Consider the following 18,797-nt stretch of genomic DNA (forward strand, 5'->3'; position numbering starts at 1 on the left):
ACTTTGACTAACTTTACCTGAGTAATATAACTATTTATAGTGCTTTTCTCTGCATTTATATATAAATTATCAGTTTTTAGATGATAAACAAGGGAATAAATTTGATAATTCAAAAAGAGATAAGAGAAAAAAGAGAAAACACAAGAGTAATAAAAAAGAGATAAATATATACAATATTGGCAACTGTGGTGTAGCTGACCCTTGTCAACTTCCCCTTAGGGGTGTTTTCAAATTACAATGTTAATCTTATATGGGAAAGAGGTGCTTATCACTATTGATTGTATAAACTTTTCATTTCCAGAGGGTTTTTGATTCTCAGGTATTTGCCTCTTCTCTGAAGCAGAAGAAGAAACAAATCCTCTCACCATCCCAACAAAAATAGATCTGGAGAAAGATGTACCATTTCCCAGTTCAGTAAATTAGTCAACTGGCCTAAGAATTCCACAAGCCTAGGACATGTATATCATATATGAAACAAGTCACCCATCTCCAAAAATGTACCTCCAGCAGCTCCGATCTGACCCCAGGAAGATTTTCTGTAAGCTGGCTGGTATATAAAAGTGGGTCTATATTATAAGACTGAAAGTGCATATGTGCTAGTATGTAAAAGTCAACACATAATGCACAAAACCTAAAAATCGTGAAAAGCCACGTAAGCAAATTTTTCCTTAGGGAAAAAACTTATGTGGCCGTTCGCTAAAAAAAAATTATTTAGCACCCTAAACAGGTGGGGGGCTTCACACCTCCACACCCCCGTAACTAAATATACTAACTCCAAGATCGCACTATAGGGAAGGAGAGGGCAACTCCGTGAAGTTGGCCAAATATCTCCTTGCCCTATGACATATTCAGCGAATCGCTTAAATGCGATTTGATGAATATGTGTCACTGTTTCCGTATTCACTCAGAAGCATTTTAGTGCTTCTAATATAGACCCTATAAAAGTATTTATAAAGGCACTTTCATCCAAAGATTCTAAACCTTCTAGATTGTGTCATGGGTCACGGCTGATATATCTGGTGCATCCATGCCATTTCATTTATCCGCAGATTTAGTACCTTCTTCCATTCTGCTTTGACACTGAGTGGCATCAAATGTTTTGTAATCATTAATGTTTTATAATTATTAATGCTCAGAAAAATTTGGAGACCAAAGCCTTGGTGGAGGCTCAAACCTCTCTTATTTCTATTATTGTTGTGGGCATATCTATGACTGCTGTTTCCTCTTTCTGAAGCCAAGACAATGTTTTAAGCTTCTCGTCTAATCCATAGCATCTTTAGTAGGCACTATTTGGAAGATCATAGTATTGATATGCCTCGTGCCATGTCATTATAGCACTACTGTTAAGCTAAGAAATTGGTACCAGCATTTTAGCCTTGTATTCCCCTGATCCAGTTTTTAACTACTGCATGAGTCCCTTCTTCCAACCTCTAAAGCTCTATTTCCATGAGATCTTACTTTAGTTTATAAAGAGGTACAGGTCCTGTTCTTCATATATTGCCTCCTTAAATAGAGTGGGGCATGTGAGGTAGCTGTCTGATTTTGGGTTGCACTAATAACAAAGTATCTTTTGAAGATATATAGTAGATAGATGGACAGCTAGATAGATAGATAGATAGATAGATAGATAGATAGATAGATAGATAGATAGATAGATAGATTGACAGATAACATGACTTAAGCATATTAAGTCCTTGATTGTACAACTTCAGAGATACTATACAAAAACTATTATATGCCTGTATTTGCAATTGTATGCCTCTTCGCAGTGTAGAATGTTGAGTTTTTTTAATGTGGCGACTTTGTGTTGCACTGTGTGATGGTTGTGTTTGTAGCTGTTATCATTTACTGATATAATCTCACACACACACACACACACACACACACACACATACTGTGTGTATGTGTGTGTGTGTGTGTGTGTGTGTGTGTGTGTGTGTGTGTGAGTGTGCATGTGTCTTAGAAATATTCTACTGATGTCTACACAAATCCCACTTCCATGAATGCAAAAAAGGAATATTAAGCGTGCCTCCCATATGACAAGATCTTTAAAACATGTAAACGGTTTATTCCAAGGAAGAGTGACCTTTGAAAAGTATAATGACTTAGCACTTTCTTTAATTCTTCTATTCTACAAAAATAAGTATTTCACAGTGTCTAATATTTGAGTGAGGCTCTTTAACAAATGTGAATTTTCATTTAACTGCCCCATACATTTTTATTTATTTATTTAGTTATTTGACATTTGTTTACCGGGAAAGTCCGACTGGGTACAAGCCCATTTTCAGCAGAGGCCCACGGAGAAAAGCTCCACAGTACAATTTAAACAGAATTACAAATCAGCATTGGTTACAAGCACTGAGACGATCACACAGAAATACAATGTGTGGATACAATTTGAAGAAAATAAGCAAATATAAAGCAAGCAATAAAACTGACCATACATTCTATAGAAGATAGAAGAGAGTTCCTAATATGTATGTTACATATTAATGCATGAAAAATATATTACATAAAAGTGATAAGTCATACAAATGATATACAGTTTCTGGCAAGAGACTTAGGTAGTAAATTCAGTCATATTTTCTGGGATAGATAAAGGTTAGTATAAGAATAGAGAGAAGAAACATTGGAAGGTTAAGGGATTATGGAAAGGTTAGGCTAGAAAGTAAGTAATGCAGGAAGGGAAGTAGGATAGATCAAGAAAAAGTCTACTAAGACTGGGGAGATGGGAATGGAAAAAAAACTAAGATGGCATACATGCATTAGTTTCTTATACACAAAAAATGTATATACAAAACATAAGTTGATGCAGTTTAGATATTCACAACAGGTAAAGATTTGATGAGTCCTTACTATATACATCTTTCAGGCAATTTCAAAATAAATATATATCATTTACTTGTGAACACTTAGCGATAGAATACGTGTTTCCAGTCTTGGTACCTGAAAAATGTACAATGAATACAAAACACTGAGGTTAAAATGACTTAGTTAATGAAGAAGGGGTGTAAGAAGAACATTATTTACAATATCACTTGTTTAGTATATTACATTTCTGAGAAACAGAGATAACTAAATTTAGTTATTTGCCAGGGGAACATCTCTTAGTGTTGTTAATATTTTATGAAAAAGAGTAACTTATAAATGGTGTTCTGGTTATTGTTAAAGTTTTAGCTATCATTGATACCACAAGATTTAACAGCCTCAAGCTGTTTTTATTTAAAAAAAAAATAAAATGTCAATGGTTTTATTGTTGCTTTCAAAGCTGAATTCAAAATGTCATTTTGTTGCCTGGATTTCTACTTAAGACACTACTTTTTTAGTTGCTGACAAACAGTTATTTAGAATTTTGTGTGCATAACAGATATCATTCATATTATATATGACAAAATAGAATATAACCAAAAAGAATAACACAACTGAGTTTCCAGTAGCCAGGGATGATGATATTTTAGCTAAATTTATTGTGAGTATGATTTTCTTTTTTACCTTCTTTTTACAGACCAACACTTACCAAGCAGTACTTGTAACAGACGGTGTCTATTCATTCTGTCTGATGCAATTCAAAGATGGGGGAATGAACTGGAGGTATCAATCTCTTCCATCATACTACAGACCACTCATGGGCTATAACAGGTAAATGAAATAGTTAATGGATGGCATCAGTTAATTCAGCATAGAATAATGAAACAGTTAATAGATGGCATTAGAAAATTCATACACAGAATAATGAAACAGTTAATGGATGACATCAGCTAATTCAGCATAGAATAATGAAACAGTTAATGGATGACATCAGCTAATTCAGCATAGAATAACGAAACAGTTAATGGATGGCATTAGCTAATTCACCACAGAATAATGAAACAGTTAATGGATGGCATCCGCTAATTCACCACAGAATAATGGAACAGTTAATGGATGGCATTAATTAATTCACCACAGAATAATGAAACAGTTAATGGATAACATTATCTTATTCACCACAGAATAATGAAACAGTTAATGGATGGCATCAGCTAATTCATCCACAGAATAATGAAACAGTTAATGGATGGCATCAGCTAATTCATCCACAGAATAATGAAACAGTTAATGGATGGCATGAGCTAATTCATCCACAGAATAAAGTAACTGAAACTTCTCAGATAGTACCAGTATAAATTCTGAGGAATGTGCAGATTACAAAACCTTGTTTAAGACAGCTACATCCCCAGAAGAAGCATACTAGTTATATAAAAATAAGCACACATACAATAGTCTGAATAATGTTTATGATCTTCCCTTCATGAACAATAATTTAGTATAGAAGCCCAATTCACTGAACTGTTAAAAATGTTCTAACGTTACAGAAAGACAAAAATACTATTAGACTTAGATCTGATCATGGCTTAACAGAATATGACACACATATATTTTTACTAAACCTTGCATGTATGTGTTTTCATTTCATAGTGGGCAGTACCCATTTGCCAGCTTTTATGTGCAGACACCGATGTTCCCAACATTTAATGATCCACAGACACGCTACTCTACAAGTGACTATCAAAGATACCATCCAGATCAATATACAGGATACAATACACGTAAGTGTTAGTTGTTTTTTTTCCCTATTTTTTTAAAGTAAATTATTCATGAAATATGGCTGTAAAACCCATGGTATATAATTATTTTCTTTTATAAAATATCTCACTGTGCGCAAAGTCCAGATGTTCAGCAAAGTTATCAGGGATATGCAAGAAAACTGGCAGAATAATGTTCAGCAAAGTCATCAGGGAAGTGCAAGAAAACTGGTAGAATTAGGAATCGTACAGAATCAAGTCCTCTAAATGCTCATGATTTTCAATATTTCTTTTACTCTGCATAATAATATTACATTATGAAAGCCCTTAGTCATCACTTTGTAAAATAGTTGATAAGCTTGGCACTGCAGTAGTAGCATGCTCAGCAGATTGACCAAACTTCATTATCCCAAACAATAATCACCACCTCATCTTGTATGATCCCCAGGAGTTCCCAGGCAAACTGAGCAGAGCCATAGGAATAACAGAATGGAGGAGGTAGCTTCCCTAGGTGCCAAATTCTAAGGGATGTTGATAAACATATGCTGTCTTAAAGAAAAGTTTTGTAGTTTACAAGCTTTCTAACTCTACTTTTTCTTCAAAAGTAACAATGAATTATTCGGTTGCTACAAAATATACATGTTTTATACATGTTATGGGCTATCATGCTTAATGTCGGCAATGAAAAAATTATAAAACCAGAGTTATTAATGTAGCAACCTAATAACTTGTTGCTGCTATAAAAAACTTAATTGATTATAACCAGCATAAAGAGAGGACATCCAAATGAATGTAGTGCCTAAGAGTGTTAAGTTCCCTTCCTAACTTTATGAAGCTGAGAGGTATAACGCTTCTGATGTTTCTTTAATATGCCGCAAAGCCTCTTCCCAACTGGCAGTTCTTTGTGTTCTCCACATGTGATTTGCCAAGGGACATCCTCATAAGTTCATCAAACCACCTCAGGTGACTCCTTCCAACGTGACAGAGTATTGACTGCAATGCTTTCCTAAAAAGGCAAAACCCCTCCCACTCAGTATTAAACAAGGCATAGTCCACAGAATCCAGTTCTTTATGAATTTGCTCTAGGAGCACAGCGTCTGCAGCAGATGAAAACATTTCTCTTTTGTAATATTTTTTGGAGTGAAATGGTTGTTCGATTAATGTACATGTTTTCCACTTTTGAGTCCAATGTGATTGCAGATTTTTTGATTTAAAAAAGTTTAACTTCACTGAAAATATTCTAGAATTGCACCCAGGTCATTAAAATGGGATTTTTTTTTAAAAAATGCAATATTATTGGAAATAACAAAATGCTGATTTTGCTGCATCACTTGAATAATCAATCAATAGGCATTTAATTTGACTCACTATAGATCTGCCAAAATAATTAGATAATAGAATTCTAGAAAATATTCATTTATATAGCACTTTATAAAGCAAACAATATCAATCAACATATGCTCATTTACAGTTTTCTTTTACATTGAAGAAAGTCTTGTCTTGACTTTTAGATAAACCCCCAAGCACAACCCCTGCCATCCTTTGTATAACAGTGGAGCTCATCTGGATGCATGACACTGTCTCTCTGTAGATCACTCTCTGGTCCCAGATAAGTGACCAGTGTGTTCACATTGAGAAGGATACATATTAGTGTCTTCATCCATCACAGCTTGGAAGAGGTTTGATCATCATACTTCACATTAATTTGTGGATCAGAGGATCATGTTAAATATCTCTGTTTCATGATGCCACAAAATAATTCTCCTAAGAAATGAGACCCAGTAAAGAGTAGTTTAGACATGAGGCCCTGTGCTATAAAGTAGGGGGGAATGAAAAGGTTTAACAAATTAAACACTTGGCATTTGAATTTCTGAAGTTAGTCAATTCAGTACCAAAAAAACCCATAAATAAACAAAATAAAGGCAAAAATGTGTCTCACAATGGCATACCTAGTTCACAGCTATTTGCTAGTATGTGTGTTACCTAAATCAGCAGTGTAACTTATGTAATAAATTTGGTAGTAAATTAAAATATTAAAGATTTAACAGAATACCAAGCCTGCCTCAACCACATCACCATCAGAATATTTGGGCTACCTAACGTTGTACATAACTTGAAAATGAAGGCATTTCTCAGACATCTGCTCACAAAACAAAAATAATAGGCTTACAAAGATTTGGAAATTAACTTGTGCAGAGTGTTCTGGGTCTAATTTTCACAAGTGCTAGCAGAAATACAGCAACTCTCTGTTTCTGCATAAGCCATAAAACATATGCACATATTGTAAACTCCCTAGACTGGAAGATTAAAGTCAGGACAGTTTATAGCATCATACATATATGGCTGGGAGGAAAAAATACAAAAGCATAAAGTAAAGTGCTGGAAAAATATGGGAAGAGACAAAAAAGTTAATTTATTATGAACATATCTGACAATAGCTTATGGACTTTGAAAAGCAATTCCATTCTGTGACATAACAATAATGGTGGCATTTAGGAAAAATAAGACGATCGTTGCAAGGAAGACAGCCTGACATAGTAACAGTGGTAAAGTGACCTGTACAATGCATATACAATGGAATTAATGTTCAAAGTGAATAGTACATTAATACTGCAGAGAAAACTTAAAGTAATGGACAAATCTGAGGTATCATTCATTGAGGGTATACTGGAAGGAAATGGGGATCACGATGTATGATATATGGTTGGTTGTGATTCCAAGTAGTCAAAAAATGAGGTAACAGTTTATGAGAAAAATGATAGCAGGCAAAGTAACACATAACTGGATATAGGATGATGAAGGAAAGTAGAGGGTCAAGGGAGCTCTGCACAAAATATAATGGTCTAAAATAATGATGGGATTAAAACCAATAAAACATATTATGAGTCACAATGGGGACAGATGTAGATTAGATGGAAACTAGAAATTAGTAAAGGGTAAAAAGGAAGGTGAGGTAAAGATTGTAGAGTGATGAATGCTTAAATAAAATTACAGGTAATGACAAGATGTGCAAGTAAACTAAATAATGCAAAAAGTAAAGGATTTTAAAAACAAAGTCTGAACTGTGCAATACCTTAAACCTCATGTAGTGGAGGAATGTCTTAAACCTCCTGAAGTGCAGGAATATCTTATACTTCCTGAAGTGGAGGAAGATCTTAAACCTCCTAAAGTGGAGGAATATCTTAAACCTGTTGTAGTGAAGGAATATCTTATACTTCCCGAAGTGAAGGAATATCTTATACTTCCTGAAGTGGAGGAAGATCTTAAACCTCCTGAATTGCAGGAAGATCTAAAACCTGCTGTAGTGAAGGAATATCATATACTTCCTGAAGTGGAGGAAGATCTTAAACCTCCTGAAGTGGAGGAATATTTTAAACCTGCTGTAGTGAAGGAATATTGTAAACATCCTGAAGTGCAGGAATATCTTAAACATCCTGTAGTGAAGGAATATCTTAAACCTGCTGTAGTGGAGGAATATTTTAAACCTACATGGAAAAGATTCTTCCATGTCAGGGCCTGTTATCCAGTTTCTACTGAATGGTTTGTCTGTGTGACCATTTTCCCCTTTGATTTGAATTTTAAAAATAACATTTTCAGGAATTTGCGATATAACTGAAAGTTTATATACATTCTGAAATACATGGATTTAATAATGAAAATCTTTATGTGTTCTGAGATACTGAGTAGTAAAGTCAGTATTCTGTGTTGTTCTGTTAAAAATATATTTATCTCCCTTTGAAAATTGATCAACATTATTCATGAAGGAGGTATTTTGAGTAATGTATTTTGAGTAATGTAACTTGAAGGTTCAGAGCTTGAGAAAAACAACTAATATCTTTATTCAATTTGTTTCCCTTATTAAGTCTTTAATCTTGTGGAACAAAAGTATCTGATATTTTCCAAACATAATTCAAAATATTGAATCTATTCCTCAAAAGCTATACATCAGGGTAAGCAGTTTATTCTGACTTATGAGTGATTAAAGTTCTTTCTGATTCTGTAATATCTGTGCTTACAAAATGAATGTAATCCTTTTTGCCATTTAAAATAAAGATCACAAGTCAAGGGACAGCCAGTGACTTCAAAACAAAGGTGATCTTCCGGAATCAAAGGTGTGAGTGTGCTAAATGGAATGGGACAGGGTTATATTACAACAAGGTCAACATTCAATAATCATTAGACCTTTAAATAAATAACCAGTCATACAGACAGTACATGTTAAATAGTCTTCTAATAATAGTCTTCCTATTCAGACTAAAGCCAGAGTTATTTGAAACTTACCGCCTGTAAATACAGATTCAATTGGCTCTAAATGCATAAACACTGCAGACGTATGCACTGTACATAAGTGAGCTCGACAGCACATAAAAACTGAAGAAAGGCAAGAACCCCTCCAAACCTCCTTTCTGTATTATTCTTTAGGATCATTTCATCTCTCATAAAGAGTGATCATTTAAAACATAGAAAAAATGTGCCACTATTTCCATGAGACAGAGAGAGATCACTTAGGTGATGTAATTTGCCACAAATTAATACAATTTAACTTTTAATTACACACATGCATGTGCACGCATACACACACACACACACACACACACACACACACACACACACACACACACACACACACGTGGGCCCATTAATGCACACACGCATGCAGACACACACACACGCACACACACACACACACAGACACACACACACACACACACACACACACACACACACACACACACACACACACACACACACACACACACACACACACACACACACACACACACACACACACACACACACACTTCAGCATATGTACAATATAAATCATAACTTATTTCCAAAATTTCAGAATAGCAAAAGATATGGAAATTCTATTTAACATTTTTAATGATGTTACAAGACACAGATACATACACACGCACACACACACACATATATATATATGTATATATATATATATATATATATATATATATATATATACACACACACACATACACACACACACACACACACACACACACACACACACACAACAACAAAAGACAACACATTTCAGTTTTCATTTCACTTGTGACAAGACTTTAATTTGGATACCATTTAATGAGCTATAAGAACCATTTACTAAATAGAATGGAAGTCCAGTTGTAAAGCTTAACATAGTCCATTAATTCCTTATGCAGTCTGAATGACAAGCTAACATTTTATAGAGTTATAAATCAAAGATACATTATATTAATAACTCTAATAATAATACATTTTTAATAGATACCATCATATAAGTTCCTCCAATGACATTGTTATGCTACAAATCAAAAGACAGCATTAATGCGTCCATAGATTATTCATTTACACAACAGATGCTATCACATCAGCTACTCATTTCACAAGTTACCTGAAATGTCTTCTGCTTAGTAATGCAAAGAGTGTTTATAGCAGATAACAAAGGAGAAGTATCAGCATAAAACTCGGATCACTTCAAAATGTTTTTTTTGATAACAGCTTTAACAATCCCTCAGAAAAAAAATATGTACCACCCTCTATTTTTTTAAATCAACATGCAGCATTTTATATCACCTTAGTCACATGAAAGGAATGTGACTGAAACAATCTTTGTATCATATGTCCAGGGAAAATGGAGACTAATTATTGCAGACATTTCAGTAATGTTATGTACACTAATACCACAGAGCAAATGAACAACAATCTTTCTTATTCATTCTCCATTAATGAACCATTAGCCATGCAACACATGGCTACTTGAGCTTCTCAAGCAGGCATCAGGGTTGGGTCAACATATTCTTATTTCATACCCCAAACTAGTAGCAGGCAAGTATCAGCAACCACACTTTCATTTCAGAGGCGGGGCCTGACAGGACAAGAGGAGTGTTTCATACTGTAACCCGTGAGGGGTTTCCAACTGGCCTAACTAAACTCTGTGCTTACACTACACTTACACGTGAGATGGATGGGTCATGTGATACAGCCTGAGGGTATGCCTGCCAGCTGCAGCTGTCATGCCTCCTCAGCTTCTCTTGTCCATCCCTAGCTTGGCAGTCCATTTCTGGGCTGCAGCTTCCAACAAAGCTCTACAAATGCATCCACTCAGCATTCTTGTCCTTCCTAAATTGGCATACCCATCCACCCCTACCACACAGACAAATATTTAAAGTCAAATTACCTGGTTGTAGTCCCTCAATACCATTATTACAACTGTAGAGCAGGACACTTTCTGTAAACACCTTATCTGTGACTACCACATATGTATCAGAATTACATTGGTGTCTCACACTTGCATTTTCTATTTTCTACCAACTTTTGGAAAGTGATTCCAGAGACAGTGCAGAGAAACTCTATGAGGTTGCAAGATAAAGTCAGAAAGATAAAGAACATATATCCTTCATAAGAGATGTCAGGAATAACCCACTTTACAAGCCTCCCAACATCAAAGGCAGATGGAAGAAGTACTTCCAGAACCTTCTAAAAGAAGAAAATCTCACATAATTCAGCTCTGAGTCAACTGCTGCTCATACTGGTGAAGGACTGCATTAGGAGATATGTTTCAGAGGACAGCTCAACAAAGATGTTGTGTGCAGACAATGCATAGTTACAAGCAGACTCCGAACAGGAATTTCAGCAAATGAAAAGGGGAACAAAATGCAAAACCGAAAGCACAGGGAATAAAACTGAGTACAGCAAGACAGCTGTTATGTCAGAAAATGGAAGAAATCAAAAGAAGATGAAAATTAAAAAAGAAGGGAAAATACTAGAGCAGGTTAACAGCTTCAGGTATCTGGGGAGGGATGGTTGAGGAAAAGGAAAGTCTGAATGAGTTTAAAGATAGAATCAGAAGGGCTGTAGCCAACTGTCACAGAGTGTCAGGGGTAGTGTATAACAGGAGATTGCCAGAAAAAAAAATTAAAAATAAGGTGTACAAGACAGTAGTGCAACTGGTACTACTATATAGTACAGAAACTTGGGCAGTGAAGGCAGTTGAGTAAGACAGAGGTGATGAAGTGCCTGAAATGGGAGGTGGAATGAACACTGTAGGACAGATAGAGAAATGAGAACATCAGAGCAGAGGGCAAATTAGCTCTAATTGCAGAAACGGCCAAACAGAACAAGTTACCATGATTCAGGCACATGTGCCGGAAAGCAGAAAGTGAATTAATGAAGAAGATATGGCAGAGACAGAAGAAGTTAAGTGGAAATGAGGGCATCCAGCAAAGAAATGGATGTATTGTGTAAGAGACCTGTGACAGTCAAGCATGACTGTTGAAGAAGGTAGGAGAGTAGCGCTGAATCGAGAGAGATGGCAGCAGCTGATGTGGCACCCTGACACCATGACGATGATGATAATGATGGCTTACACTATGTGCACGTTCTTTCTGAGCTCATTTTCAGTCATTAGCATGACTGTTTTTTCTTTGTTAATGATCATTCATGCAACACAAACTGACAATGAGCTTTGAACATTGCAGCATGCAGTTATTATTTTGTATTGCACTCCATTTCAGCAGTAGAGAAACCCATTTTAAATGTCTGTTAACCTGATTTGGCTCCAGTTATTTAAATGGTCATGTTTCTGTGGTTTTCAGATAAAAATGTACTCTTCTGGTACAAGATGTAGAAAATCAAACAGTTGCCATGGCATCTCCTCTGTCAATATTTGATTTAAGACAGCAGAAAGAAGGACTCCACCATTTAAATCAGAGGTGTAGCTAGGGTGAGGCAAAGTGGGCAGCATCCCCTGATGTAAAGGTGTTAAGATATGGGATTGGCGCTATTGACATTTAGTTTTTGATTGCCGATATTGCATTTGTTGTCAGGGCTAAAGTCCATCAGTACTCTGTCAGAAATTAATGTTGACACTGACTGTATAAGTGCCCAGTGCTCCTCTGAGTGTAGCATATAGCTTCAGCAAATTGCTGGTTACATTGGTAGGAAGTGGTTTTCTACAGTGTAACAATGTAAACATGAACTTTGTTTTTTTTTCCATTTCTATGCGAGAACCTTTTTTCACATACTAAACATATGACTGTGATAATTTTCTTGGCCCTCTACATATTGTTTCCTCACAAAATAGTACTATGCAGGTCCATGCTAGAGATGAATGGAACCTTCACTGTAACCCAAGTGATTTGGGTTCAGGGAATTGACCTTTTCCTGAGGAGATGGTCGGGGTGGGGGGGATGAGAAGTAGTTTGCTAGTTAACCTTTCACAGTGGCAGTGAAGAGATTCTTTTTTTCAGACTGCAACCTATGGTGCAGCAGATCAGTGTGAGAACACATCAATATGTCACCAGTAAAGTAGTTCCACACAGGCATCATTGCACACTAGGAGACCTCCCATTTATCAAACCTACAGTCTGATTTTCCAAGCATAACCATTCCTCGAGCCATGAGGAGAAAGCCAGATAAGTGCTGGAGTTCTCAGTTGTGGGGTGTGATCTAGGAAAATGATTGCAATTAAGCAGGCAAGGGATTTTTTTTTCTCTACAACACTTTAAACACAATTAAAAATTATCCCAGCCAAACTCTGCAAAATACACAAACTGAAGTCATTCAACATTTTTTTTGGCTTGGGGTGTTGACCTTAACCTCTCAAATTATTCTAAGTTCTGTACACCAGTGCACAGGCTTTTTGGCTTTCACTGAATACAAACACCATAAAGGAACCATGGATTTCTTATATCCTGTTAACAATCTAAATATTCTCTAAACTGACTAATTCCTGAAGTTAGACAGTTCCACAAGCTAGGCACATTCTGAATAATAAATCTGTCTCTTTTATGAGTTCTGTTAAGATTAAGGTTAATATTAAGGTTAGTAAATGTATTATTGCCTCAGTTAGTGGCAATATCTAGATCTAACAATGACTGACAGATAAGATCTACAATATACAGTATCCCATTGTCAACCTATATGCTATGCTGTAGAAGATCAACCTGTCAGGATACTCACAGTCCACACACATGCCATTTTCTTTATAAATTTATGCTATATCAGTTCCAACATATTTATTTCATTATTAAATAGTGAGAGAATACAGTATTTTTAATGATTGATAGGACAACTTAAAGTCTTATGCAAATAACATTGAATTAGTCCATCTCTAACAACATTGCACTAAATAACAGTCCTGCCATTCTTACGGTTTTAACTCCCACCAGTGACATGTTCTAGAAAGGTCAGTTTATTACTAATTGTGATTCCAATGTTCTTCATTTTAGTTGGCTCAGACAAAGTTGTTTTTCTAAATATAATGTTACTGCTATCTCTACAGGCCCCAGATATGTGATATTACATTTTGTAGTATTAAATTTTAGACCTAGTTTCTTGGCCCAAATGTCATTTTCTCTTAATAATAATTAAGAATGCTGTGTTTTTTAATTGAGCTAAAGTTGGAAAATCCTGCTTACACTCATCTACTTTTTTCGATATCTATACTTTGACCTGGGAAATTATTAAAATCCAAAATTAAATATCATTGGTTTCAGCACCAAATCCTGGAGCACACCATATAAAGTCGGTGTCTAAGGTGAAGTGTGTCTTGAAGCAGTTACTCACTGTTGACTTCCATCCAACCAGTTTTCAGTCTTCTTACAGGATTATTGGTTTACACCACTTCTGCTCTCAGCCATACTATAAATTATACCTGACAGCATCAAATGCTTCTGCTAAATCTAGGAAGTGCAAACTAGCGAAAACCACTGCAAATTCAAAAGCCAAGAACTCGACTCAGGCCAGTCCAAAACGTAAAAAACATGAAAAACAACAAATTTTATTAAGCCACTGTAAAAGATGTAAAGAGCTTCTTTGGCAATTAAGATTGGAAGCATATCGCCCCCCCCCCCCGGTCTCAACAGCTCGTTATCCATTAGTTGTTTTTTAAAACTTAAAAGTTTGAAGAGGTGACGAGCTGTTTATTCTCACAATTTTTTAAAATGAGAGTCAAAAAATGAAAAATGAGAGTCAACAAATTAATGGTTTTATAACTTTTTATTAATCGACAGTGATGGAGGGTTAATAGTTATCAGTTATTGTTATGATTATACATTATGATCATTATTTTACAATATATATTATTGATTCATATTTTATTATCTAGTAATTTTAAGTCTAGATACGCTAATTTTTAGACCTGTTTTATTTAATGACAGTATTAAACCTATACCAAGTAGCCTAAATTTATGTTATATTACATTATATGTTATGTTATATTATATTATATGTTACATGTCATATTTTATATTTCTATATTTTTATTATTTTTATTATTTAGTGAGATATGATTAATATTATATTATTTTTCTTGGGTAGCTGTTCTAGTTATTTAGATGCTTAGGACAGTATGCATTAATTATTATATTTATCATATTCATTATATTAGTTATTTTACTTGAAAGCAGGCAAGATACAATGTATGCATAGGTAATATTTGATTAGGAAGCGTTGCGCTACCATTATTAGTATTTATGCTGTAGGTTGAACATCGTTATTTTTTATGTTATTTTATATATTTTACATATTTATCTACTTTATATAGTTTAATAATCAAAATATTTGTTTTTTTTCTTTCAGTTTCAAAGCCTGTTATTATTACAGTCTTGGTGTATGAATTTTTTATTATGTTAATAGAGAACTGCAAATGCACCTTAGTTAGCTGTGATCTGTACCTTTAAGAAGTTAAAGGGGCGTGGTTAAGTGTTTCAATGCTGGTATTTAAACTCACTTGTAATGGTGTGAATGTTTTGCTTGTCTGAAGAAGTTAGTGCAAGGTACTAACGAAAAGCTTTTACAGTGGCTTAATAAAATTTGTTGTTTTTCATGTTTTTTACGTTTTGGACTGGCTTGAGTTGAGTTCTTGGCTTTTGAATTTGCGGTGGTTTTCACTAGTTTGTTTTTCCGGTCTTGAAAGTTTAAATCTAGGAAGTGCATCAAGAGATTAACAGAGATCCAAGATCATAGTTACTTTTCAAAAAAATCAATCAAGCTGGTGAGTGTGTATCCAATATATCAGGTAGTGATGAATAAGTTTTTCTGTTTCATAATATCTGCTTGGCAGTGTTCATAGCATTTCACAAATATCCTTGACAAATTGATTGGATGGTAATTATTGTCATTTCAGCCCTCCCCTTTAATACTGGTTCCACTAATGCTTGTTTCCAAATCATCTCCTATGAGGAGAATTAAATGTTTCGGTCAAAGGCATCTTGGCAGATTCCCTAAACATGCAGATGACTTGGTGTTGTTGTTCATCTGATCGCACACTTTAAGATACATAGTTATTTGATGCATTCGTAAATTAAGTAAATTACTGATTACAGATTCTAGCCAGCTTAACAGAGTTGTTCACAGGAATGCTATGATGCTTTATGGGTCTGTTCCAAGTTTACATACAGGATAAAATAATTTTTTTTCATCAGGTAAATTTAACAGCTTCTGTTCATTTACGGACCATGTACAATCTTTCTTTTTATTTTATGTATGATCATATTTAACCTCTTCTTATTAAATGTATTTGGTCATTCTATTATACAAATTTGGAATGACCTGCAATAATTTTTGAAACATCAGTGTATTAGCAAATAACAGATCAGTATAGCAGTAAAGGTAATTATCCTACCTGAGTGATACAGAAAAAGGTGAGCAAGGCACTTCCATTAATTCCTCTTTTTTGATAAATGGATAATAATACTGAATGTTATGTATTATGTATAGTCTGCTAGTTGTGCTTAACATAAAAAAATTAAACTATGGATAAATAAAGAAATGAGTACTTTTGAAAAGGTCAGACAATGCAAGCAAGCTTGGACTAGCATGTAATTCTTTTAAAAATTCTTATTCTGCATGTTTTTTTTTTTGGGGGGGGGGGCTAGCACATAATCATCTCTTTTTGTGTTTTTTATCTGCCAGCTTTTTGATAACCATATACAGTGCTAAAAATTAAGCATATCATAGTTTGTTTTGGACAACCTTTTATCATTCTCAGCAGTTTAAATACTTAATAAATGCTTACTATAAATGCATTTTGAACCAGCTTGTTTATGCAAAGTTTGTTATGCCAACAGGCCAGCTTAAAACTTTCAGCTGATGGACGTTGGTTACATTGCTTAGAAATTATACTAGTAACATCTTGAAGCCATTTGCAAGGATATGCAGACCACAACTGTTTAGTCTATCTAACTCTTGGACAAAAGTAATCAGTTTAATTAGAATTCTTTGTGTAAACTTCTTAATTCTTCTTTTTAGGAAAAAGTGAAGATTATGGTTTGTGTATATTTAAAATGTTTTGTTTGTTTATATCAGAGAAAAAAGGACTATGGGCATATCGTTTAGAGCGAAATACTGGAAACACAATAAATCCAAGGCAAAAGTGCTTGAACTGGTATTACAATGAGCCCTATCCATATTGGTATTACTATACTCCGCCATGCCCTTGCAGTTACTGGCAAGCTATTTGGGATCCATCATATACCTGGGGAGACCAGATTATGTTTTATGGTTTTGCAGTGAAAAAGCCAAATGGTAAGTGGTTTGACTTTTATTTAATTATATTGTTAAAAGTGTTTATTCAGAGTCTGAGTTTGGTGATGAAACTTAAATATTTCAAGTTCACATAAAGTATGGAAATGCCAAATTGTTTCCCAACAACAGAAGAAAGTGCTTCTAATTTTAAATGATTAAGTTATGTTGTGGGATAGTAGAAAACCTGACTACTTTACTTAGTTGCTGAATTCCATTGCACAAGTGTTGAAAACCAATAAAATCAATAATGTAGGTTATTTTGAAAAATGCAAAATTGTGTTTCTCATCCCTATCAATGCTACATGGCTTGTGTAAAATTTTGCAAATATAACTCATTATTCAGAGTAATGTTATAAAGTTGTGTATTTTAATGCAGCTTTACAATTAATGCATATTTCTCACTAAGTTAAGAACAGAATAGAACTAAAATAGCTAAAAGTAACATAATCTCAGTCCAACAAAATCAGTTTACAAAATATCATGACATCCTATAAAATAATCTTTTCTGCAGATGACTTTTTTAAATATTGCTCTTACATACTTAGAAAGTTGATAGAATAACAGATTTTGCATTAGCATGATTTTTTTCTGAAAGGATGCGAAGTCTGAAACTCAAATGTCTGTCATTATTTTCTAACTTCAGTCTTTAATGATCTCCCACAAATTTCCCAGAAAACCATAATTTTATGAAAAATGGACCAAAGCTATAAGGCAAAAATCTGTACATTCTTTGAAAATCTGTACAGTTGACATGTTTGACAGGGGTACAGTGACAGACTATAATTTCAATGAAATAAAACTAGAGCTGATTTGGTGTACTGGTGTGTTGCTCTAACTGCAGTTCAGAAGGTCCTGGGGCCAATACCAATCAGCTTTGTTATGATCACTCATCTCTGCATTTAATTTTGATTTGAAGCTCTTTATTCAAGGTTTGATCACTTCCATTTTGTATCTTAATCTAGTGTTGCATTTGTTTTGTTTTAAGTTTTCTGTTCTGTTGGAGTTTTAAGAGTTCTTGCCTAGGGTGAGTTAAAAAAAGTTACCAAAGAATTCCATTGCAAACTGTGAATAGCATCAGTTAATAAGTGGGAGGAGATGAGAGACAGCATTGCTCTTTTATTTAGAAATATCTGTAGTTTTCTGAAGTGTTTGTGTGGTTTGCATTGCTCAGACTATCACTCATCTCTGCATTTAATTTTGATTTGAAGCTCTTTAGTTAAGGTTTGATCACTTCTATTTTGTATCTTAATCTAGTATGAAATTTGTTTTGTTTTAAGTTTTCTGTTCTGTTGGAGTTTTAAGAGTTCCCCCTCCTACCTGCCCAGTCCTTGTTGTGTTCTTAAATTTGGTGGCTTTTGAGTCACCCGCCTCTGCTATGAATCTCATTTTGCACACTCCTCCCAGTCCCATCTCATCAGCTTATGCTACTAAGTAAAGACAGATCATTTGGGAAAGCCCACCCCCCTTAGTTTCTCAACCTTAAATTATCATGTTTCACCCCTTCCAAGTTAACCTTAAAAAATACTGTATTTGTGTCCTATTTTATTACTTTATTTTGCTTTTGCTGCCTGTTCTTAAAAGTACTCAGTTGCACTCTGCTGCATTTATTACTGCTTGATAGTTTAAGCACTTGGAGTTCAGGCCAGTTGTTTTACATTAAGAAAGTTTGTGGTCTGCACTCTTGTGGCAGGAGAGGTAGCT

The 18,797-nt window shown here is 34.7% G+C and overlaps 1 protein-coding gene across 1 annotated transcript in view; it reads left to right on the forward strand.

Moving 5' to 3' along the window:
* The window catches only part of LOC122801232 (mucin-like protein), a 468,953-nt gene that overhangs the window by 221,087 nt on the left and 229,069 nt on the right, over nt 1-18,797 (forward strand). The window contains exons 16-18 of the mRNA XM_044070784.1: nt 3,506-3,639; nt 4,459-4,589; nt 16,878-17,096. Of these exons, the coding sequence (XP_043926719.1) occupies nt 3,506-3,639; nt 4,459-4,589; nt 16,878-17,096 (484 nt within the window). The remainder of the gene's footprint in view (nt 1-3,505; nt 3,640-4,458; nt 4,590-16,877; nt 17,097-18,797) is intronic.

Source organism: Protopterus annectens, chromosome 4.part1 (assembly GCF_019279795.1).
Source record: "Protopterus annectens isolate FY-2018-M chromosome 4.part1, PAN1.0, whole genome shotgun sequence".
Lineage (NCBI taxonomy): Eukaryota > Metazoa > Chordata > Ceratodontiformes > Protopteridae > Protopterus > Protopterus annectens.